The sequence below is a fragment of the Dama dama genome, chromosome 28 (genome assembly GCF_033118175.1).
Source record: "Dama dama isolate Ldn47 chromosome 28, ASM3311817v1, whole genome shotgun sequence".
Classification (NCBI taxonomy): domain Eukaryota; kingdom Metazoa; phylum Chordata; class Mammalia; order Artiodactyla; family Cervidae; genus Dama; species Dama dama.
The window spans coordinates 19,643,028-19,669,009 of NC_083708.1; the positions used below are offsets into that span (position 1 = coordinate 19,643,028).

At 35.7% G+C, this 25,982-nt stretch overlaps 1 protein-coding gene across 6 annotated transcripts in view; it reads left to right on the forward strand.

Annotated features, from left to right (window-relative positions):
• TTK (TTK protein kinase) overlaps positions 1 to 25,982 on the forward strand; it is a 46,177-nt gene that overhangs the window by 3,053 nt on the left and 17,142 nt on the right. For 2 of the 6 annotated variants that reach the window (XM_061131987.1, XM_061131986.1), the window contains exons 3-15: positions 705 to 927; positions 1,279 to 1,385; positions 1,772 to 1,915; positions 3,045 to 3,159; positions 3,319 to 3,391; positions 3,482 to 3,576; positions 5,066 to 5,153; positions 6,210 to 6,330; positions 9,350 to 9,498; positions 16,098 to 16,234; positions 17,582 to 17,708; positions 20,653 to 20,745; positions 25,763 to 25,920. In XM_061131987.1, coding sequence (XP_060987970.1) covers positions 705 to 927; positions 1,279 to 1,385; positions 1,772 to 1,915; positions 3,045 to 3,159; positions 3,319 to 3,391; positions 3,482 to 3,576; positions 5,066 to 5,153; positions 6,210 to 6,330; positions 9,350 to 9,498; positions 16,098 to 16,234; positions 17,582 to 17,708; positions 20,653 to 20,745; positions 25,763 to 25,920 — 1,630 coding nt within the window. The remainder of the gene's footprint in view (positions 1 to 704; positions 928 to 1,278; positions 1,386 to 1,771; positions 1,916 to 3,044; positions 3,160 to 3,318; positions 3,392 to 3,481; positions 3,577 to 5,065; positions 5,154 to 6,209; positions 6,331 to 9,349; positions 9,499 to 16,097; positions 16,235 to 17,581; positions 17,709 to 20,652; positions 20,746 to 25,762; positions 25,921 to 25,982) is intronic. The other 4 variants (XM_061131989.1, XM_061131991.1, XM_061131992.1 and 1 more) reach the window with 4 other exon arrangements.

Sequence of the window (25,982 nt, forward strand, 5' to 3'; positions counted from 1 at the left end):
TAATGACTAAAGTAACCTGAACATGTTGTCAGGTTGTCATGTGGTCATTAAATTATGTTGTCTTTTAAAATCTATTAACACCAAAGAAAAAAATAAATTACAGTGTGAAAATTATGGAGAAATGTGGGTAACTTGGAGGGAGAAGAAAATGACCATATGAGTTGCTTATCTTTTATAAACTGGTTTTGTTTGATTGATTGAAAAGTAAATTGAGGAATATGGAGATAATATTGGATGGATAAAGTTGTAAAGAAGGTTATGTTAGGACTAGGACCATAGGTTTCTAAATGTTTAATAAGTCATGGATGAAGAATTTTCCAGGCAAGTTGGTACTGGTAGTGGTGGGAGAGGCTTAGATTTTCTTTGACTTGTTAGGATGCTAAAATAAAATTATGCTGCTATAGGATACAGTTTTCTTAGATTGCATATGGTATTTTAAAGCTACTCATAAACATTTCCAAATTCTCTTTTCTTCAAAATATGCAGCTTTTTACAGTAAAATATTCCCTCTTAAAAGATATATATGCAGTAAATAAATTGTTTATATTTACATGAATTGGTAAAGTTTTAAAAGATATTTTAAGGAGTTTGTGTGCATTTGTACTGAGAGTATAAATGATTACATGTAATTTGAAAGAAAAGTGTAATTTGGTATTTGTTTTATGACTTTCTTTTTTTTTTGCTATATTTTTCCCCTTATTCAGATAACTCAGGAACTGTTAACCAAATTATGATGATGGCAAACAACCCAGAGGACTGGTTGAATTTGTTGCTCAAACTGGAGAAAAACAGTGTCCCTTTAAATGATGCCCTTTTAAATAAATTGATTGGTCGTTACAACCAAGCAATTGAAGCACTTCCTCCAGATAAATATGGACAAAATGAGAGTTTTGCTAGGATTCAAGTGAGATTTGCTGAACTAAAAGCGTAAGTATTAGCATTTTAATTGTATTTAGCTAACTACATTACATAACACATAACTACATCACCAAAAGGTAAAATGAAAACATGTCAGAACTACTTGTAAGAAGTTTTTTTTTTTAACCAAGTCTTTTTGTTTATAATTAACAAGTGCATTTGTAAACTTTCTTTACAATGTACATATTTCCACAAAAATTACATACTCTAGACTCCACCTAAAAATTTTTTTAAATTAACTTATTCAATTTTACAGACAGAAAACAGTATTTTGTGTCTTCTGGAAAATAGAATGAGGAGTTATCAAACAGGCAACTGTGTTCTTTTTCTTAAAACTTGACTCTGAAATCTTTATTTCAGTATTCAAGAGCCAGATGATGCACGTGACTACTTCCAAATGGCCAGAGCAAACTGCAAGAAATTTGCTTTTGTGCATATATCTTTTGCACAGTTTGAACTATCACAAGGTAATCTGAAAATGTCAAGTCCAAATTTTAAGTAAAAGATAACTTCCTATTGTAACTTAAATCATGTGTGTGAAATAGAAATAATGAGGCAAAAGGCATGAAAGTTGATCAGATGAAAATTCAGGGAAGGATGCTACCTGAGTGTAAGTGTACGAAATATTTGTTATACCAGCCCTTTCACTTGCATATTACACAAGTTAAACTGTTTGATATTAATTGTTATCATAAGTGAGAAATTGCTTATTTGCTTATAAATAAAATGTGTGAGCCTTGGAATAAATATTTTTGCCTGAGACTTTAAAACTTTTTTCCTAGGTTCTGAAGTATATGCATCTGGGGAGTAAAGGTTGCTGCATTAAAATCACTGTTATTTTTTACTTTGTTAGGTAATTTCAAAAAAAGTAAGCAACTTCTTCATAAAGCTGTGGAATGTGGAGCAGTGCCACTAGAAATGTTGGAAATTGCCATTCGGAATTTAAACCTTCAGAAAAAGCAGCTGCTTTCAGAGGAGGAAAGGAAGAGCTTATCTGGTAAATATGTTTGTGTGTGCTAATACTTTTCTGTGGTGTTTAGTCCTGCAAAAAAGGGATTCAGGATAATATTTTATAGAAAAATATTGTTTATTTAGAATGATCAAAATCTAAGATTAAGTTTTAGATGCAAAGGCAGTGAAACTTGGAAAAGTAGCAAAGTCATTACTCTCTTCTTGGCATTTTTTTTTTTTTCCTAGTCAAACTCTAATTAGTAACACATTACACAACTCAGTAAAAACAGTAAGGTCCTGGGACTCCCCTGGTGGTCTGGAGATTGAGACTTCTGCTTCCACTGCAGGGATACAGGTTCAATTCCTGGTAGGGGATCTAGGATCCCATATGCCACAAAGCACGGCCAAAAAATAAATAAATAAAAATAAAATTGACATATACAAAAAAAAAATTACACTTTAATATAAAACAATATGGTCCCAATGTATAGCACAGGGAACTATATTCAATATCTGCAATAAACTGTAATGGAAAAGAACATGAAAAGGTATATACATATATATATATGTGTGTGTGTGTGTGTATGTGTATAATTGAATTACTTTGCTGTGCACCAGAAACTGACACAACATTGTAAATCAACTGTATTTCAATTAAAAAAACAAACAGGGACTCCCCTGGTGGTCCAGTGGTTAAAAATCTGCCCTGCATTGCAGGGGACCCAGGTTCCATCCCTGGTTAGGAAGTTAAGATCCACATACTGTGGGGCAATTAAGCCTGCAAGCAACAAGTACTCAGCCTTGTGCGCTCTGGAGCCCGCGCACCGCAAGGGAAGATCCTGCATGATGCAGTGAGGATCCTGCATGCCATAATGAAGACCCAAGGCAGCCAAATAAATAACAAACTAAGCAAACTTGAGCTAGGCAAGTGAATCACTTTTTGCTATTAGAAATGAGGAATGTGACTTTACTCTGGGTAAACGGTTCTGTAATTATGAAACAATTATGAAGTACAGTTGGAGAATTAGCATCACAACATCTTCATATCTGAATGTCTTATTTAGGGACAAATATTTACTATGAATTGACTTTTAAAGTATTATTTATGAGATTTTTTATGTGTGTGTATTCCTTATATCTTTACAAATTTAATTATAGTTTCAAAATGTTTACAGCATCTACAATATCAAGTGCACAAGAACCATTTCCCAATACACTTGGACATTTACAGAATAGGAACATTAGTTGTGATTCTAAAGGACAGACTACTAAAGCCCGGTTCTTATATGGGTAAGGAAACCAAATTCATTTTTTAAATATTCATCATACATTTATATTATTTATACATCTGCATATATGTTTTCATATTATAATAGTGTTTAGCAGTTGATGAAATGCTTGTATCAATATTATCCTTTTAAAAATCGGTTTTTCTTTCTTTCTCTTTAGAGAGAACATTCCCCCTCAAGATGCAGAGATAGGCTATCGAAATCCCTTGAAACAAACAAACAAGGCTAAACGGGTAAGTTATGTTTTACTTTGATTAAAGCAGTAGTGGTGAGGTCTATGCTTATTTCCTAGTTAGTTACTTAATCTTCTAAAACATTTTTAGTCATGCCCATTTGGAAGAGTCCCAGTTAACCTTCTAAGTAGCCCGGATTCCCATGAGAAGACGGATGTTTCAGTTGCACCACATTTTACTAAAAGGTATGTTTGAGTTTTAACTTTTGTTTTCAAAGCTTGAAGACTGATGGCAAAATGATCATAAAGTCTCTTACTACATAAAAGTGGTTATAAGTACATTTTTATTTAGAATGAGGAACGAGTAGGGAATACGACTTTATTTTGCTTTTTCTCTCATTAAAAATATTCATTAAAGCAATTGTTAAAAAGTTAGGAAACATAGAAGAAAAAGTATTAAGTTAATATGAAGCTTACAGGACTATGCACAGACTGAAGTGAAGTCGCTCAGTCGTGTCCGACTCTTTGTGACCCCGTGGACCCACCAGGCTCCTCCGTCCATGGGATTCTCCGGGCAAGAATACTGGAGTGGGTTGCCATTTCCTTCTCCAATGCACAGACTAGCCCAGTAGTAAAAACTCATGACGTTTGAATCGCTTATGGTAGCCTCTCTGGTGAGACACTCTAGTGTGTGTGTAAGTGTCCATTGTGGATGGGAAGTCTGAAAACAATTTTCTTTGAGGCTAGTTCAAGGAAAAAGCAGCTATTAGTAGGAAAAATGATTTAACTCACTCATTTGCTTCTGAATCTAGGGCTTCAAGAAGTGGGGCAGGGTAGGTAGAGATGAAATATTGTCCACCACATCTGAAGTGTTCTCCTTCCTTCACTTTGAAAAATGAGAATCTCGTAATCCAGTTTAGCTAAGGGTCTTCGTTTTTCTGGTGAATTTTAACTAACCACTGTTCATAACATTATTTCTAATGGAAACGACTCCTGGATTCCACAGAATCATTTTGCCAGTAAACTTTAGAGAGAAAACGTTTTTAGCTGGTGTCTTCTCTACTTAAATGCTTATTATACTTAAGGTTTGACTGAATATTGATATTAAAGAGCATTATGGATGTCAAGGTTAAGCTCTAAAAGTCATATGAGGTGACTATTTTCTGGTTATCTTCACTTCAACTACTAGCTCAAGAATAAAGGAGACTTTCTCCACTCCAAAAAAATAAGAACAAAAACAGACCAGCCATTTTCTTGGTGCTTGTACTGATACACTGAGGTAGGCACTGTGGAGGCCCATAGGAGGGTCTACACCCTCGTTCTTACCCTTAAAGCTATTTACAGCCCGAAGTGTAGTTTAATCTACACATTGCTGTTTCCTTATTCTTTCCCACATTCATGCCTTGACTCCAGCTGTTACTTATTATGGAACAGGGGAGGCAGTCACCTGCTTACCACTCATCTCTGTTACTTTTGTCACTGCCCAGCACCTAATTTAGTCACATTTGTATTGGAATCTTGTTATTGTTAAAAACACCTTTTCAAGTGATTTTTCCAGTTAACAGATGTACATATTTAAAAACCTAGCTTTAAAATGAAAAAGATAAAATGACTTTGCTAATTCTAAAAAATAATAATAATAATAATAAGTAAAATAAAATGAAAAAGATAATACCCTGAATACCCTGAAATGATTGATTTCAAATTAAACAATTCTTTTGTTTCATGGTAACAGACATATCTCTGGGTCAGAGTGCCGAGATACAATCACGCCTGGATCTAAATCAAGTGGAAATGATTCCAACGAATTGAGACATTTAAAGGTTTTTCCATTTTTAAATCTTTATCTGGAGCAAGAGTTCCTGACCCAGGGTTCATGGAGCTTTTTCTGGGGAAGGGATCCATGGTTTATGTATCTCCCAGTGTTCTTGAAACCCCAGGAGAGGTCGGGCCACTAATGGGAAGTGACACAGAAGTCCTAAACTGTATCTCCTCAGTGGAAGTGGGAGGGCAAGGAACGACCATCTACTGTTGAAGTAGTGTTTATTATATAGTGTTTAAGCAGGTTAGTTGGCCTGGTTTTGGGAATAATGGGGCAAGCATTGTCCCGCAACTTTTGTTTCTTGATGTGTTGAATCATATGATCTGACAGAGGAAATTAGACAAAAATGAGAGGGTGTCTTTTTGGTGCGGCAGAGGTGAGGGCTTAGATAGTCAATCCTGACGTGCTGATACGGCAGACACGTGAACGTGCAAGGCAGGAAGTAGCTTTAGTCCCTGATGCACTGATTTTTAGGGGTTATACTGTTCTTACTGAAGTTGAGTTAGACCCCTGGCATCATAATGTGGGTCTTTTCAGTTTTTACATTCTTTGTAATTCCTCTCTCTTTCATGATGTATCCTTTTAAATAATGAGTTTATCTAATTTACAGCTATCTCAGGGAATAGCATATGGTTGTGTCAGGAGTTTACTTTTGGGATTTAGAATAAGTTCTGTCTTAGACTTCTACAAATCTTAATTTTGACCAATGCTATTATTTTTGGTGATAATATAGTAACAAAATAGTGAAGCATGTTTTATGTTGAATTTAAGCTTTCTAACCTCTCTTTTTAAGTGAATATGTCTTATCATTTGATAATATGTCTACTGAAAGCAAATTGGCCAAATCTATCATTATGGCCATTCCCATTGCTCTAGTCAATAATTCAAGAAGTTATTTTTGCTGGAATTTTGTGAGTCTACATATAATTATGATAACTTTCCTAGCAATCTTTTCATATAGATGAGACTGTAGTATATTGAACACTAAAATTAGTACTACTTCTGTTTTTAAGACTTTGTCTTATATCAAATCGAAATAAAATCTTACTCTATGTAGTCTGTTCAAAATATTCGTTCCAAGGAACCTGTGATGTCAGATGAGAAGAGTTCTGAACTTATTACTGATTCAGTAACCCTGAAGAATAAAAGTGAATCAAGTTTTCTAACAAAATTAGAAGGTAAGAGTGACAAAATAGACTACCTCTTTAATTAAGAGAACCACTTTGTTACTTACGAAAGTTGACCAGCCCCCTAACAATTGCCATGGAAGAGTAGGTCCCTTTATCTTGTGTTTCAGTTAAATTGTATACAGTATATGAAAAGTATTAAATTCTATAGCAGAGGATTCACCTAAAAGGTGTGTAAGAGGAAAATAGAGGGAAAATTCAATGGCATTGAGTCAATTTTCTCAGTTGGCTTGAGAAATATTTGGGAAAGCATATGAAAGTGTATTTATATGACAATTCTGTTTCCCCTTTTGTCAGACATTTGCTTTTCCACTATATGTGTACTATGGTGAATATTCTAAGACCATATAAATGAATGAGACAGGTTTTAGCCCTGAGAGTCCCATGTCTCAGGAAACCCTGAAAACTGGGATGCCGTTATTTTGATTGGGACCATCAGCATTCCTTGATACCCACAGGGAATTGTTTCCAGGATCCCCCATGGATTCTCAGATCATAGAATGCTCAAGTCCTTTATATAAAATGATGTAGTATAGTTAGTTCTGTGGAACCTGTGGATATAAAGGGCCAGCTATAGATTCCTTTTCCTGATATTTGGGGGAAATGATTTTATATTTTCATGGCATCTATTACAAACTGATATGATTGAAAAACCATCTTTACCAAATGCTTGTTTATAGTACTGATCTGGCACCTAATTTAATGCTAAGTGAATGCTTACTGAGTGCCCACACTATGTTAATGGTATTTTATTATGTAGTAAAATTTGCAGTCAGAAAACTACCCAAAGCATAAGAATACAACCCAGTGAAATATCACTTTTTTCACATGCATTTCTGTCAGGTATATTCAGGGTGGGGTGGTCAGGTACACAGGATGTGTATACAATCAGCTCATCGATAGTACCAAGCAGTTTTCCAAAGTGTTGTGTTTGACCAGCACTTATATTAGCTCTTACTCCATATTCTTCCCAATCATTTTGTTGTTGGTTTTCAATGTTACACATTCTGATTTTGCTAAGTAATAGTTCATTGTGGTTTTAATTTGCATTTTCCTGTTGTCTAATTATGTTGAATGCCTCTTTGTGTTTATTGGCCATTTGGGTATCTTCTCAAGTGCTTGTTCAAGTATCCCCAATTTTTCTATTGAGTGTCCTTTTTTTTTCTCAATAATTTTTTGGTCTAGATACAGTTCCTTTGTTGGGTACATGTGTTACAAGTAACTTCTCCCATTATGTGGCGGAGATTTGATTAAATTTTAAATTATCATGCATTTTAATTTATCAGTCTTTTCCTTTGTGGTGGGTATTTTCTGTGTCTTTAAACAAATCTTCCTACTCCAAGATCATAAAGATATTTCCATATGTTTTGGAAGGTATCATTTTACCTTTCACATTTAGACCTATATTCTACTTGAATTTAATATTTATGTATGGTTAAGATGAAGTGTCAGGATTCATTTTTTTCTTCTCCATGTAGATATCTAGTAGACTCCAGCAGCATTTATTGAAAAGATGCTTTTTTCCCCTCAGTGAATTGTTATAAATTAGATGAGTCTGTTTGTGATGTCTGGTTTTTGGATACTTCTCTGTTCCATAGTACATTTATGACTTTGTGCTAATTCTGTCTGAAGTCAGTCTTCATATCTGTCAGTGTAAATCTTCCAACTTGTTTCTCTGTTAGAGACTATTTTAGTTTTTCTAAGCCTTTTGAATTTCCATATAAATGTTAGAATCCATAAGTTTCCTTTTTCTGTTTTTTTTTTAATGGTATTTTGTTTGAGTTCTAGTGGGACAAGTTGACATCTTAACAAATAAATTTTCTAGTCCACTAACCTGGCATACCCCTTCATTCATATAAGTAGTCTTTAAAACATTATTGAAAAAATTGTTTTCTGTGTAGAGATTTTGCATTTCTTTTGCTAGAGATATATCTAGACATTTGATATTTTTGATAATATAATGATGGGATCTTTAAAACAAAATTTATCCTTTGCTTCTTTGTTGCTAGTATATAAAACTACAACTGATTTTTAACTATTGTTCTCGTTTATAGAGATTGCTAAAATCACTGTTTACATCTAATATTTGCCTACGAATTCTTTCATGTTGTTTGAAAATAATATAACATTTTTTTTCTTCCATTCCTTTTACTTTAATTTCTTTGCTGTGTTGCACTTATAACCTCTAGAATAACAGTGAATAGAAAGATTGATAGGTGGCATTTTTGTTCATTCCTTAGAGAGACACTTTCACTGTTTTACCCTTGTATAATAACTGGCTTAGAGTCTTAAAGCTGTTCTTTATCATATATCAAAACAGATTGAGGTTAACAGTTCTTTTGTGACTGGGTGTTAAATTTTATGAGATACCTTTTCTGTGTTTATTGAGTCGGTCACGTACTTTTTTTTCTTTATTATTATGCCAAATTAACTTTCAGTGTTAGGCAAACTTTACATTTAGAAATAAATACAACTTGGTCATAATTTATTGTACCTTTTGTATATCACTTGCAAATATTTTGTTTAGAATTTTTGTGTTTGTCATGATAGGGATAGAATAGTGACGCTCATAAAATAGTCAATATTGTTGAGTTTCTTTTGTTCAGAGACCCTTAAGATAGTAAATTACAGGCTAGTTTAAGGTAAAATTTTTATTAAAAAAAACTAGGTCTATGAAAAATGGTGAACTGGCTTTTATTAATGAGACTTTATGATATATGTTTTTGGACTTTTGCATATTTCTTTCTTTGTTTTCTGGTAAAAAACAGAAGTATTTAAACTGAGAATAGTCTCTGATAAAGCTCTAGATAACAACCTAGGAAAATGGCTGTTGCAGCTTTGTAAAATTGACTTGCTAAAAGCAAATTGTCAGTAGCTGGTTAAAGCTTTTAATTTCTGTTTTTAAGAGCAAAATGCGAATACAGTTTGTAACATGTTCTGTTGTTTAGGTTTAATTTTGTTATTATCCAATATTCTTGCCCATTAATGACAACAATAAATGCAATTGCAGAAACTAAAGAACATCAAGAACTAAAGGTTCCAGAAAGTGATCTGAAACAATGGCAATCAAAGAGAAAGTCTGAGTGTGCAAACCAGAATCCTGCTGCATCTTCCAGTCAGTGGCAGATTCCAGAGGTAATCCCTAAAGTTGATACAGAGGTAACTTGCTTTTCCACATCAAGTTTTTCATAATGTGATGATCATGCTAAATGTTTTCTTCTTGTATTAATTTCTTTAGTGGAGTAGTTTTCTTTTTGCTCAAAAGTGTGTGTGTGTGTTTTAAATTCACAAAAGAATGATCTAAACAATCATAGGTTTAGTTTAGTAACAGTATATATCAAGCTGAATTCTTTTTCTGCTTTCAGTAGTATTTCTAGATTGCTGGTAGACTGGTGCAGAGGTCAGCAAACTACAGCCTAGGAGCCAAATCTCGTTCCCAACCTGAATGTAAACAACAATTTTTGGGAACAGAGCTATGTCCATTTATTTACTTACTGTCTTTGCCTATTTTTGAACTATAAGAGCAGAACTAAGTAATTGCAACAGAAACCTCGTGGATAAAATAGAAAAATACAGACTAGATAATGTGAATTCATAACAAGTTGAATGATCATTCCCCTTGGCTGGGGTCTATTTCAGAAGAAAGGATCTGTTAGAGAGGTACATATGAATATAGTTCTTGGTCATACTCTCCTTACAATTAATTTTCAATTGTAGTCTCACTCAGCAGTTCTCAAATATTTCAGTTTTGGGATCCTCTCTTATATTCTTAATTATTGAAGCCCATAGAGAACTTTGGTTTATGTAGGCTATGTTGATCTCTATTTGCTATATTAGAAAGTAAAACCAATAAATTTTTAAACTATTTGCTACTTTATTAAAAATATCAATAATAAGCATATTACATGTAAATAATACTTTTATGAAAAAAGTGTTTTGTTTTATTGAGGTATAATTGATATATAACATATTTGTTTTAGGTGTATGACATAATGATTCGATGTTTGTATATACAGTTGACCCTTGCATGACATGGGTTTGAACTGTGTGGGTCCACTTATATATGGATTTTTTTTCAGTACGTATGTATTATGGTACTACATGATTTTCTGTTGGTTGACTCTGAGGATGTAGAGCAGTGGATACAGAGCTCCAGCTGTAAAATTATATGTGGATTTTTGACTTTGTGGGTAGTCAGTGCCCCTAACCTCTGAGCTGTTCAAGAATCAACTCTATTGCTAAATAATCACCATATTAAGTCTAGTTAGCATTCATCACCATACCTAATTACACATTTTTTCTTCTGATGAGAATTTTTAAGATCTACTCACTTAGCAACTTGCAAGTGTGCAATATAGTATTATTAATTATAGTCACCACATTGTGCATTACGTCCCAATGATTGATTTATTTTGTAACTGGAAGCTTTTACCTTTGATCCTCTTCACCCATCTCCACTCCTGCCACCCACACCCCTTGGCAAGCCCCAAACTATCCGTGAGCTTGGTCTTTTGCTTTTTTTCCCCTCTAGATTTTACATATAAGTGATACAATGCAGTAGTTGTCTTTCTCTGGCTATTTCACTTAGTGTGATGTCCTCAAGATCCATCTGTGTTGTCACAGATGGCAAGATTTCATACCTTTTATGGCTGAATAATAGTCCATTGTATATATGTACCACATTTTCTTTATCCCTTCAGCCATCAGTGAATATTTAGATTGTTTCTGTTTCTTGGCTATCATAAATACTGCTGCTATGAACACAAGAATACAGACATCTTTTCAAGTTAGTGTTTTCCTTTTCTTTGGATAAATACCTAGAAGTAGAATTGCTAGGTCATATGGCAGTTCTGTTTTTAATTTTTTGAGGATCTTCCATACTGTTTTGCACAGTGGCTAAACTAATATACATTTTCACCAACCCTGCACAAGACTTCCATTTTCTCCACATCCTTGGCAACACTTGTTATTTCTTATGGTTATGATAATAGACATTCTGACGGGTATGAGGTGATCCATCATTGTGGTTTTGATTTACATTTCCCTGATGATTGGTGATGTTGAACTTCTTTTCATATCCATTGGATATTTATTTATATGTCATCTATGGAGAAATATCTAGTCAGGTCTTTTGTCCATTTTTAAGTTGGTTATTTGATTTTTGGTATTGAGTTAAAGTTCCTTGTGTATTTTGGATATTAATCTGTTAATGGATATGTGGTTTACAAATATTTTCTCCCATTTCATAGATTGTCTTTTTTATTTCATTGATGGTTTCCTTTGCTGTGCAGCTTTCTAGTTTGATGTAGTCCTATTTGTTTATCTTTGCTTTTGTCTTTACATTTGGTGTCTGATCCAAAAATTCATTGCCAAGACCCATGTTAAGGAGCTTACCACCCGAGTTTTCTTCTAGAAGGTTTATGTTTTAAGGTCTTACATTCAAGTCTTTAATTCATTTTGAGTTAATTTTTGTGTGTAATGTGAGAAAGTAGTCCAGTTTCATTGTTTTCCGAGTGGCTGTCCAGTTTTCTGAAGACCATTGATCTATGTCTGTTTCTTGCAAATATCATATTGTCTTGAATACTGTAGCTTTGTAATATGGTTTGAAATTAGGGAGTGTGGTGCCTCCAGCTTTGTTCTTCTTTCTCAAGATTGCTTTGGGTATTCCAAACTTTTGTGATTCTATACAAATTTTAAGATTGTTCTATTTCTGTGAAAAATGCCATAGGAATTTTGATAGGGATTGCATTATATCTATAGATTGCTTTGGGTAATGTGGTCATTTTAACAATATTCTTCCAATCAGTGAGCACAAAATATCTTTCCATTTACTTGTGTCTTCTTCAGTTTAAGAAGAAGACATCAGTGTCTCACAGTTTTCAGTATACTAGTGTTTCACTTACTTGGTTAAATTTATTCCTAGGTAGTTTATTATTTTTGATGTGATTGTTTTCTTAATTTCCCTTTCTGATAGTTTGTTATCAATGTATAGAAATGTAACAGATTTTTGTATATTGATTTTGTTTCCTGCAACTTTACTGAATTTGTTAATTTTTTCTAACAGGTTTTTTTTTTGTGTGTGTGTGTGTCATCTTTAGGGATTTCTACATATAATATGTTATCTGCAAATAGTGACAGTTTTACTCTTTCCTTTTCAATTCTGATACCTTTTATTTCAGCTTCTTGTCTACTTGCTGTGGCTAGAATTTCCAATACCATTTTAAGTAACAGTGGCAGGAGTAGGCATTCTTGTCTTGTTCCTGATTTCAGAAGAAAAATTTTCATCTTTTCACCATTGAGTATGATGTCAGCTGTGTGCTTGTCATACGTGGCTTTGTTATGTTGAGATGTGTTTCTTCTGAAAAATAAGTATTTTTCAAAACAAACTAATTACAGTGAGGGGTGTGACATTTGTTTTACAGTCTTTACAATTTTTTTAAATGGTTGGCATTAGAGGGCTAGATTTCTTATATCTGCTTTTGCATCCAGTCTGTCTCACTAATCACATGCCTTGGGAAAACTTTAGTTTATATTCATGAAAGAATGAAAGTGAAAAAGGCAAATAATGTCTTAGTATGATTATGAAAATAGTTTTAACCTTTCAGACTCCCTGCAAGTATATCCTGGGGAAACCCCCGAACTTTCTGCTATTTCTGGGTCGCTGGTTGAGAACTGTTTATCTAAGTAATGGAGTGGGTAACAAATGTTAAATGAGAAGAATCCTGACAGGTTGAATTATGGACAGTCAGCATCTCCTGTATTTTTCTTTTTAAAAGTTATAAGCTAATAGAATGGTGAAAGGACTTAAAACAATTTATTTGTCATTAGGGAGATTCAGACTAAAACCACAATGAGGTTTGTGGTTTGAAATGTGCCATTTCACCCACAAGATGGCTGTAGTTAAAAAGAGACAGTAATAAGTGTTGGTGAAAATGTGGATAAATTGGAACCCTCATACATTGTTGCTGAGTAGCTAAACTGATACAGTCTCTTGAAAAATGGTATGGCAGTTCCTCAGAAGGTGTAGCAAACAGTTACTATATAATTCAACAATTCTATTCCTAGGTATATACTCAAGAAAATATGTATCTGCAAAAAAGCTTGTATGTGAATGTTCATAGCAGCATTAATCATAATTGTTAAAAAATAGAAGTAACCCAAATAGCCATCAACTGGTGAGTGAGTAAACAAAATGTGGTATTCTGATTTTATTTCATTTTATTATTCAACAGTAAAAAACTAGTGAACTTTGGGAAGGTCATGTATACACTGCTATATGTAAAATGGATAACCAACAAAGACCTATTGTATGGCACATAGAACTCTGCTCAACATTATGTGTCATCCTGGATGGAATGGGGGTTTGGGGGAGAACGGATACATGTATGTATATGACTGAGTCCCTTCGCTGTTCATCTGAAACTACCACAACATTGCTAATCAGCTATACCCCAATGCAAAATGTTTTTGGTTTTAAAAGAAAAAAATTTTTAAAAAAGTAGTGAAGTGTTGATAAATGCTACTGCATGGTAAGTAATAAAAACCTGTCACAAAAGGCCATATATTTTGTGATCTCTTTTATAAGAAATGCCTGGAATCAGCAAATCCACAGAGACAAAAATTAGACAGATGGCTGCCAGAGTCCAGGAGTAGTGGAGATTGGGGGTGATGGCTAATGCAGAATTTCTTCTTAGAATAATGAAAATGTTCTGTAATTAAATCGTGGTGATGATTGCATACTCATGAATATATTAAAAACCACAGAATAGTACACTTAGGTGAAAAAGAAAAGACTAGGCAGTTTTTTGTAAAGAATCCGCCTGCAATGCAGGAGGCCCCGGTTCAATTCCTGGGTCGGGAAAATCCCCTGGAGAAGAGATAGGCTACCCACTCCAGTATTCTTGGGCTTCCCTGGTGGCTCAGCTGACAAAGAATCTGCCTACAATGCGGGAGACCTGGGTTCGATCCCTGGGTTGGGAAGATCCCCTGGAGAAGGAAATGGTTACCCACACCAGTATTCTGGCCTGGAGAATTTGATGAACTATATAGTCCATGGGGTCCCATAGCTGGACACGACTGAGCCACTTTCACTTTGCTTCACTTACTTTATAGCTATAAGCTCCCCCTAGCTATGTCCAGAGCATTTCTTTTCTTGTAAAAACCCAGTCCTTTTCTTTTGGGGGCATGTGCTGCATGCAAGATTTTAATTTCCTGACCTGGGATCAAGCCTGTGCCCCGTGCAGTGGAAGCGTGGAGTCTTAGCCACTGGGCCACTGGGGAAGTCCCAAAACCCTACCCTTCTGAGGTGCCTACTTTTGGGATGTGCTATCCTGCAGTTGCTTGTTGCCATCATCTCTGAACATCCCCGTGACTCCGCATCATTCTCTGAAAATATTAGGCTCTGGATCACTTCTTTCAACTTCAGCCCAACAACTGTCATCATTTTTTGTTAGCTTCTGTACCCCTATGTATCACTAGTCCTATACCTGGCCTCCAAATTCATGACTTCTTCCTCTTTCATGCCTACTTTCTTAATTTCACCTCAGCTACCCATTCCTGTGTCCTCAATTCCGAGCTCCAAAATCTCAAATGCAAACATCTAAATCTATGGTCTATGAGTATAACCTTTCCACTTTCCTTACTAAATACTCTTGCTGCCATAGTTTCTCAATACCGTTCTGGCTACTCATCCAAATGTGTGTGTGTGTGTGTGTGTGTGTGTATACACGTATATGTATACACACATGTATATACACATATATACATGTATATATATAAGGAAATCTTAAATGGAAAATTTATCTGGGAAAAGAGGTATAGTGGCCAAATACACAAAAGACTGAAAAGTAGAAAATAGTTTAGATTTATCCATTGTGGATCTCCAGAGTATAATGTGGACCCAGTGGGTTGAAATTATAGAAGCTGATTTAATCTAGATGTCAGTTAATACTTACTAATAACTAAAGCTCTCCTCAAATTAGAGGTAGTGAATGATCAGTTACTAATAGTGTTCAAGCAAAATGTGATTTGCAGGAGTTGGCAAGATTTTCTGTAAGACCTTTGTGAGGCAGATGGTCACTATTTTATCTTTTAACTCTGCCATTATTACATGAAAACAACCACAGACATGTAGACAAATGGTCTTTGCTGTGTTCCAATAAAACTTTATTTACAAAAACAAACAACAGACCAGATTCAACCTACAGGTTGTACTTTGCCAGTCTCTGCTGTAGAGGAAGTTCATTCATCATTGCTTTGGAATTTGTATGAGATAAATTCTGTAAGCTGTATGTCTTTTACAAGGGAGAAGAACACTAGATAGGTATTTGCCATTTCAAACGTTGCTAAATAATTAATACTTGATCATTTTCCCTTCGAATGTAAAGGTAGGGGATGATTCTATTTGTAAAGACTAGTTTTCTGAAGCACAGAATACTTATTAATATCTAGATTATACAAGTCCAATTCTAGTGACAGTAGCCCTAAAGAGAAAGGATATTTAGATCCTGTTTTGTTCAACACTGCTGTGTGCCTTCCATCTAATTGCAATCTCTTTGAGGAAAGTATAACAAGCTTCAAAATTTAGAGTAAAAGAGCTTTAACTAAAAAGTTATTGAAAGCCTATAATACATACATCTACTTATTATAGCATGTTTTCATATTTCATATTTTCTTTTAGAAATTTAATATTTGTGAAATTGTTGAACAGGTGACTAATTAAAAAGCCCAAAATCATGATGTTTTTTATTTTGGTCTAGCAGAAACACACCACTTTTGAGCAACCTGCCTTTTTGGTTTCCAAGCAGTCACCACCAATATCAACACCTAAATGGATTGACCCAAAATCTATTTGTAAGACACCCAGCAACAGTGCCTTGGATGATTACATGAGCTGGTAATTCCTTTTGGTTCTTAGCTTGGTACAACATGTGCTTTGGGGCAAACAGATCTGGAGGTGAATCCTGCTCTCTTACCTGAAAGACTTTCTAAATTCGTGTTATTTTTCTCAGCATCAGTTTTTTCATCTGTAAAGGAAGGGAAGGTAGCAACAATATATTTTTAAGGATTGTTATGAAAGTCTCTGTCATTATAATCTGTACCTACTCTATGTATATGCTTTTTATACCTATAGGTCTATAGGCAGTACCTTTAAATACTTTAAGTATGCAAAACTTCTTGTTAATCAAGCACTGCCACTTGTATATCTCTGTAATTGAGAGACTTTAAAGATTAGCATTCTTACAGTAAATAAAGGGTGGATGCATATTATAGCAAAGGAGGTGTTAATTAGAGTGTGAGAGAGGTTGGTGGCATAACTCACATAGTTCTGGGCTTGTTCAAGATCTGAGTCGCTGCCAGTGAGGAATGAGTGAAGAAGCTGATCAGTGCTGATTGACAGAAAACATAAGGGATGTTGAAAAGCAAATCAATGGCATTTCTAAGAAAGGAAAGAGGGGATATGGCATGTGATATCCTTCAAGTAGTGGCTATATTTTTAACATAGTTTTAATGTCTTAGAGGCTAACTGAAGCTCATGTCTTTTGCTTTTCATTTTCACAATGTGATCTTGAATCCTAATAAGAACTGGCCTTGGAGTTTTATAACCGATTCTATTAAATAAGTAAGCTATTTAATACAATTTTGCTATTTATTGCCTCATTTTATTACACTTAGAATACTTTAAAGAATGACCGCTAACTAAAATAGGATATGGTTATTTCTTATGAAGTTATTTATTTTCAACAAATATTTGTAGAATTCCTTTGTGTCAAGCACTATTCTTGGTGTTGAAGATACAGTAGTGAAAATAAGAGAAGCAAAGCACAAACGTGAGCTGAACAGCTTTGTGTTCAAAGGTCAGACTCTCATGTAATTGGCTTTCAGATATTTCTAGTAGGTTGTCATAGAACATTATTGTTAAAAAACACTCAAAATCTATGATAGACTGAGCTTTGTCTTGGCTAACTTTTATAAAATAACTCTTAACTGTATTTTTTAATGACATTATTTTTATTTTAGTAAGGACTTCTCGTCTGGGGACAAAAATTACTTTCAGAAATAATTCCCCCAAAGTGAAGTTTCTGGTGATGGTGAATCTAAAGTAAATATTTCAGATGTATTAGGAAAACTGACTTGGGTTCTATTTGATATAACACATTTATATTCACCACACAAAATCTGAGTCAGAATCTTGTTTTTAAAGCTTTAATGTTTTAAATTTTAAAAAATATATCTTTCCCAGTTTTAGAACTCCAGTGGTAAAGAATGACTTTCCAGCTGCTTGTCAGTTGTCAACACCATATAGCCAGCTTGCCTATTTTCAGCAGCAACAGCAGCAAATACCTGTTACTCCACTTCAGAATTTACAGGTTTGATAAGCTTTATTTATGATGGTACATGATACGGTATGATCAAAGATTTTATTTTTGCAGGATTTATTTGTTAAGAACAGTGTTAAAAACTTATTCAATCTTAGTCCCATTAGGCCAAACTCTTTTCTGATATTCTCATAAGGGTGCCTCGTGACTTTGATAGGTTAGTTACTGAAGAAACTAATGAAGTATTTTTCATTAACTTGCACAAAGTATCTAGTCTGAATAGCTAGATAAAATTTCTTTTGTAATCTAGGTTATTTTTCATTCCACTTAACTATTTAAACCAATTGTTAGTGGGCAGCTTCATTTTATCAGCTGATTAATATACAAGTATATATACTAATATATATACAAGTAATATATAAGTTTTTAAGAATATCAGAATAGCAATATGAGATGCTACTAGAATATATTATTAAAAAAAACCTTTTTTTGCTGGTGAGGCGATTATATTGCCTCAAAACTTTTTTTGCTGGTAAGGCGATTGTATTGCCATCCAGGAAGATAATTATTTAGATACTCTGTTGACATCAATACTAAGATTAATTTTTAATAACTATCTGCTTCTCAGAAGCAGAGAAGCAGCTTAATATTGGTAGAAAGTATAGGCTTTGGTGAGAGTTTGCCTGGCCATGACTCTTGGCCTCACTACTTACCAACTATGTGACCTTTTTGCAAGTTAATTAAATTCTCTATTTCCTCATCTGTAAAATAGGGATAATAAAGCTCTCTACACCATAGGATGACTGTGAAGATTAACTTAGTTAATATATATGTAACTCTTACAACAGAAACTGGTGCTTGGTAAAGAATAAAAGTTGGTAGCAATTGTTTAAGAAAAACAGCAAAAAAAAAAAAAAAGTAATGAACTAAACAAATCAAGAGATTAAAAAATTAGCTGACAGAAAATAAAAGGTAACCAGAGGCTATAGGAAGAGGAATGGAGGGTTATCTCTGAGGGGTGTAGGGTTTCAGTATGAGATGAGGAGAGGCCTGGAGATGAATGGTGGTAATGTTGGCACAGCAATGTGAATGTACTCAATGCCACTGGAGAGAACACTTAAAAACGGTTAAGATGGTACATGTTATGGTATGTAAATTTTACCACAATTTAAAAAGCAATGGAACAAGAAGTTTAGCTGACAGTAGGTTATACTAAAAGATATAATAGTGTTTTGAGGGTTGACTCAACAGTATAATAAACTACAAAAAAGAGAAAGAAAGATAGCCTGGTTTGCCCATCATGTTAATTCAAAGAAAATTCATTGAGGAGTTGCTTATGTCAGGCCTTGTTTGAGCTGAACTCTGAAAGGCAAGCCAGACGTGACCAAGTGAGGGAGCGAGGATCCTTCTAGAGGAGCCTGGTGTCAGGAGGAAACCTAAGGAGGCCAGAGTGTGACTATAGTTCACCAAGGGGCAGGGCGATCCTCAGGGTTCTGCTGGACTCTACGTTTCGCTCCGAGGGAATTAGGAAGCTGTGGAACAAGCTGGAGTAGGGGAGTGAAGCAATCTTACTTGTATTTTGAAGAAATCTACTCTGGTCATGGGTGAGGAGGGTGTATTGAGCGGGTTACAGGATGTCCTGTTCAGTGTAGGACACTGAACTTCACACTGGTGTTGAATCAGACATAGGTCAGAGTTACTGTATTCTAAAAACAGTCAGCAGCTGGGAGGAAAGGATATTGGACTGCTTCCTTTGCTCTCAGAAATTTTTGTAGGAGAGGAAGCCCCAGAAGGAAGAGTGGGGAACGGCAGTAAAGGGCAACTCAGTGAAAAATAAGGTGTCCATATGTCAAAGCCTAACAATTTCTTACAGAAAACATACTTCATGGCCCAACAGCGTCTTTTTAACCCTAAAAGTGAAAGAAGTTACAGTCCTTATCTTTTATATCAGGGCTTCCCTGATGGCTCAGCAGGTAAAGAATCTGCCTGCAACGCAGGAGACACAGGAGACCCGGGTTCAATCCCTGGGTTGGGAAGCTCCTCTGGAGGAGGAAATGGCAACCCATCCCAGTATTCTGCCTGAGAAATCCCATGGACAGAGGAGCCTGGTGGGCTACAGTCCAGAGGTTGCAAAGGGTCGGATATGACTGAGCATGCGCACTGGGTACCAGTTACACTATGTAAGAGAGCACCCGAGAAAGAGTCTACCATTTGGGATCTAAAGCATGACTTAGTTGAACTGAGGTTTATTTAGACCTTGTTTCAACTTGGTTAGTCAGCTGACCGGGTGGTCTCTGTGTCCAGCTTCCTGCTCAGCTCAGAGTAAGTCCTCCTGCTCTCCATCTATTCAGAGCATTTATAGGTCCACAGAGGGCTCTCATGTCAGGGAAGGGAAGGCATGCAAGTTGAATATGGTACATCAATTGAGAGTTTGCTGAGGAAGATGCTCAAGTTCAAACTAAGCAATTCGTTGAATATTATCCAGCATAAAGGGGACATTGCTGAAATCTGCCTTTGTCTGATTGACTCTGGAACACTTAGCACCTTAGCATGCTGCTTCCTTTATAGTGTTAGGCTAAATGAGAAAAAAGAATATGATAAAGTTGTGTGTTTGATTATGTATGTATGTATGTATGTAAGTTAAGAGGTTTGTGTAAGAAAGAATAGATGAGAAAGATGAAAAGTGACTGCTTGTGAATTTGTCTGTTGGACATTAAGTGGGGTTTTTTCCCCCTTAAATTTTCTGTTTCTTAAGTTGAGATAAATTAGACGAGGAGACTTTGAACTATTGCCTATATATTAATTTAATAAATTTATTTCTTTGACTAAAGTATGTAAATTGCTTCTGTAAAATATTGAAATGTTGTGACATATCTGATTGCTTGAGATTTCAGATAACTTCAAAATTGGAAATGTTTCACTGTATTAAATGCAAGTTAGTTTCTCAGGCATGGTCTATGAATGTTTGAAGCTTTATCTTATTTTAATTATTTAGATTTCAGCATCCTCTTCAACAAATGAATGCATTTCAGTTAAAGGAAAAATATATTCCATATTGAAGCAGATAGGAAGTGGAGGTTCAAGTAAGGTAAGTTTCTTAAATTTTTGAGAAATGAATAAAAATATTTCAAACTTTCTTCTGTTTGTGTACCTTTTGGGGCCTTTTTTCTTAATTTCTAGGGGCCCATATTTCCCTTGAGCCAAAAAATCCTTATCCCTTTCTCCCATCCCCTCGCCTTAACACATGGCATATTTCTTTCAATCTCAATTCCCTGCTCTTCCCCTCCAGTGGCCTATGATTCCGTATTTCTTCTCTAAATAACATTAACATTGACTGGGGGATGGCAAACGACAGCTTTGTGACGTCCCCAAAGAGTCTTTCTGAAAGTGAGGCCGATGGTGATTAAGTAGTTAGTGTGCTGAGTATGATTGAGCAAGGTTTCTGATTAATGGGTCTTGTTTTGAGTTTTTCTTTTCAAAAAACAGAGTTTAGCAGCAAATGATTCTCTAGAATTGGAGTAGATCATTTCTGAAATTTCTCTGAGTTCTAAATCCATCCGGTTCTAGTTCTCTGGATAGATGGCATCTCAAAAGAGCTTCCGACTTCAGTACTTCTCATTCTGTTCTCTTCAATCCACTTAAAACAGTTTTGTTTTTACCTTCTTTGCTCTTCAAAACAGTTGTTATCAAAATCACTAGGACTTCCCTGAGAGTCCAGTGGTTAAGAGTGCATGTTTCATTTGACAGAAAACAACAAAATTCTGTAAATCCTTCAATTAAAAAATAAATTTAAAAAAGACAAAGAGTGTACACTTCTACTTTGGGAGGCTTGGTTTTGATCCTTGATTGGGGAACTAAGATGCTGCTTGCCACACAGTGTGGCCAAAAAAAAAAAAAAAAAATCACTAATGACCTCCATAGTTTTACCAAAACTAATTCTTGCCTTTGATTCTGGGCTACACAGCAGATGGGACAGTTGATCATTCTTTGCTTGCCGAAGCTCTCTTTCCTTCGTGGCCTCTCAGTGTTTTTCTCCAGTGGCCGTTCTGTTTTCCTCATAGCACTAACCTCAGCGGGGCAAGGCCCGTGAGCTCAGTTTTGACCTCTTTTCTTCTGTCTCCAGACTCGCTCACTCCCTTGGTGCTCTCATCCAGTCTCATGGTTTTATACACCGTGTATATGCTGACAGTTCCCAAATTTATATTTCCAGTTCAAACTTCTCCCTTGAATTCCAGCCTTGTGTATCCAGTTTGACTGCTCAGCATTTCTTCTTGGGTGTCTGTAGATATTTAAAACTTCATATGCCCCCAGCATAACTCTTGTTTCATAGTCTCCCATTTCAGTAAATGGCAGCTTCTTTCTTCCAATCACTGGACCAAACACCTTGGGTCGGCACTGACTCTGCTTACATCACATTCATCCAGCTAATCAACAGGTTCCACCTCAAAGTCCGTCCAGAATCTGACTCTTCTTCATCACCTCCACTGTTGTCCCTTTGGCCAAAGTAGCTTCGTCTTTTCACCTGAATTTTTAAAATTGCCTCCTAACTTGTCTCACGGACTCCTGCTCTCCTTGTCTACTTTAGCATAAGGGTAGTTTCCTCCAGATACCCTCACATCTTTGTTCAGGTATCTTCTAGATCAGGCCTTCCTTGACTACATTCTAAAACCATCGCTCTTGCCTTCCAGTCCCCAGCACACTATATTCTCTCCTGCTGTATTTTTCTCCTTAGCTCATCTAATATGCTCTGTAATTTACTTACTTGGTTTTGTTTTTTGTGTCCCCTTCCACTTGAATGTGAGTTCCATCAACGTAGGGATGTTTGCTCCATTATCTAGAACGGTGCCTGGAACAGAACAGTGACTGAGTTGTTTGTTAAATGAATAAGCTGACCCTCCTCAGCTGTTTCGCTGCTTTAAGTTGTTATGGATGAAATATGCAATAAACCATATTGGGTTCATTTTAATCTTAACAGTGTTTTAAACATTGTTTTCCTTGGAAGATAATAATGATGTAAGTTTACTTAAGTCAAGGGCCAAACGATAAAGTTATGACCAGCCTGTATTTTCTTAGTGCAATTAAATTAATTATTATGATGGCCTTGCCAAATTCAGCATGCCTCAGGGAAAAGGGTAACATGCTTTATGAACCTAACATTGTTCATGCTCTGTCTGCTGGAGTTTAGACAGTGACCAACTTAGACTGTATTAAGAACATTTTAGAAGATTCATGGGGCTAGTAGAAACGGTCAAGACATTGACCTTTCTAGTTCTTTCATTAACTTTGCATGAAACTGAAAAATTATAACTCTGACACTGTCTCTAACTGGAAGTAAATGTTCCCTAATCCTTTTCATCAGTTATTGCCAGAGCAGGGACATTAGGGGAGGACAAGCACATACATGGAAAAAGCTGATTTAGAAGTTGCACTTGCTCAAAAATTTTGAGATCTTTGTTTTAATATCCTGCAGATCTTTTTTTCTGATATACCTGACAACAGTAATATGTTTTGAAATGTCCACTTTATTCTGTCCTAATTGCCTCTAATAATGGTAGCTAATGTTTGCTACACACAAACATGTCATCTCAGCATCCTTCCAGCCCTGTGCAGAAGGTGCTCCTAACATTCTAATTGTATTGAAACAGAATAGTAGATACACTAAATTCTCTGAGAGGTGTAAGGCTGTTTGGTGGTGTTTAGTTGCTAAGTTGTGTCTGACTCTTTTGGACCTCATGGACTTTAGCCCCGCAGGCCCCTCTATCCATGGGATTTCCCAGGCCAGAATACTGGAGTGGGTTGCCATTTCCTTCTTCAGGGGCTCTTCCCAGCTCAGGGATCGAACCTGCTTTTCCTGCATTAGCAGGCAGATTCTTCACAACTGAGCTACCAGGGAAGCCCATAAGGCTGTTTACCTCATGCCAAATAGCTTTGTGCTGTTTTAAAATTGCTTTTCTTTCCTTCCTTGCTGTTGTCTGCTGCCTCTTGCCCTATCACTGTTTTATGTTCCTCCCCCTCTAATTTGCTTTCTGTGCAAGTAAATCAACAATACTTTGTTAGAGTTTTGTATTTAAAGTACAGGTTATTGGCTGTAGCCGACAACTTGATAGACACTGCTTTCAGTGCAGTTTCAATACATGAATCTCATTTACTCTTGGGCTCTTTTCTCATTTCTTGCCACTATCTGCTGGATCAGTTCAGATCAGTTCAGTTCAGTTCAGTCACTCAGTTGTGTCCAACTCTTTGCAACCTCATGGACTGCAGCACGCCAGGCCTCCCTGTCCATCACCAACTCCCGGAGTTTACTCAAACTCATGTCCATTGAGTCAATGATGCCATCCAACCATCTCATCCTCCGTCATCCCCTTCTCCTCCTGCCTTCAATCTTTCCCAGCATCAGGGTCTTTTCAAATGAGTCAGTTCTTCGCATGAGGTGGCCAAAGTATTGGAGTTTCAGCTTCAGCATCAGTCCTTCCAATGAACACCCAGGACTGATCTCCTTTAGGATGAAATGGTTGGATCTCCTTGCAGTCCAAGGGACTCTCAAAAGTCTTCTCCAACACCACAGTTCAAAAGCATCAATTCTTTGGCACTCAGTTTTCTTTATAGTTCAATTCTCACATTTATACATGACCACTGGAAAAACCATAGCTTTGACTGGATGGACCTTTGTTGGCAAAGTAATGTCTCTGATTTTTAATATGCTGTCTAGGTTGGTCATAACTTTTCTTCCAAGCAAGCATCTTTTAATTTCATGGCTGTAGTCACCATCTGCAGTGATTTTGGAGGCCCCCAAAATAGTCTGTCACTGTTTCCATTGTTTCCTCATCTATTTGCCATGAAGTGATGGGACCATATGCCATGAGCTTAGTTTTCTGAATGTTGAGTTTTAAGCCAATTTTTTCACTCTCCTCTTTCACTTTCATCAAGAGGCTCTTTAGTTCTTCTTCGCTTTCTGCCATTAGGGTGGTGTCATTTGCATATCGGGAGACGGAAATGGCAACCCACTCCAGTATTCTTGCCTAGAGAATCCCGTGGACAGAGGAGCCTGGTGGGCTGCTGTCCATGGGGTCGCACAGAGTTGGACACGGCTGAAGCGACTTAGCAGCAGCAGCATCTGCATATCTGAGGTTATTGATATTTCTCCCGGCAAGCTTGATTCCAGCTTGTGCTTCATCCATCCAAGAATTTCTCATGATGTACTCTGCATATAAGTTAAATAAGCAGGGTGACAATATACAGCCTTGATGTACTCCTTTCCTGATTAGGAACCAGTCTTTTGTTCCATGTCCAGTTCTAACTTGCGGTTAGTCAAGATTAAACAGCTTTTGAATAAATGATGTTTTCTTTAATGTTAAAAGAGATAAGTTAATATTTATTGCTTACACTGGTATTCTGTATCTGAATTTATACATTTTAGAAGCCCCATCCCAGTTGCACATTGCTGAAAGTTAGACACATTACCAGTGTTTTTCCAAATGTATTAATATTGTCTGCCTTATCAGCATTGATTAGAAATCGACTGTCACTGTAGCCAGAGCGGTTTGGCCTGCAGCTCACCATGCGTATAGCAGCATTTTGTTCTTGTCAACTTGATTTTGAAAATTGAAACTCAGTCTACTTTTCACAACCAAATACATTGATAGCTTACAATTAGCACTTATTTTTAAATATTGTCTACCACATGGATGAAATTGTCAACTTCAGTCATAGTGGAATCAACACCATCTGTGAAATGAATTACTTTTTATTTCCTTATTCAGCCCTTAGTGTTCCTTGGCATTTTTTAATGTCTTTTTCTTCAGATTATTTCCCTGGTTATGACATCTAACAGAGTGTTATGAATGTATATGAAATTTAAACTACCTTATATGTTGATAGATGTTTTTTTAAATTTATGCATTGGAGTAATTGAATACCCATTGTCATAGGTAGTTGAGAATGTACTGTTACGCTCCTAACACTTTTTTTCCCTTTTATACTCAAAATAAGGCCAAATATTTTAAATTATTCACATCAATAATCCTTAAGTGTCTGTCTAATGTAGAAGTATTGTGACAATATATAAATAGTGTATTCTAAACTTTTTCCTTTGTTTTGCTGTATAGGTATTTCAGGTGTTGAATGAAAAGAAACAAATACATGCTATAAAGTATGTGAACTTAGAAGAAGCAGATAGCCAAACAGTTGATAGTTACCGGAATGAAATTGCTTATCTGAATAAACTACAACAACATAGCGATAAGATCATCCGACTTTATGATTAGTAAGAATTTTTCAGTTTAAAAGAAAACTTTTTTTTTTGCTTTAATTTTTATGATAAACACT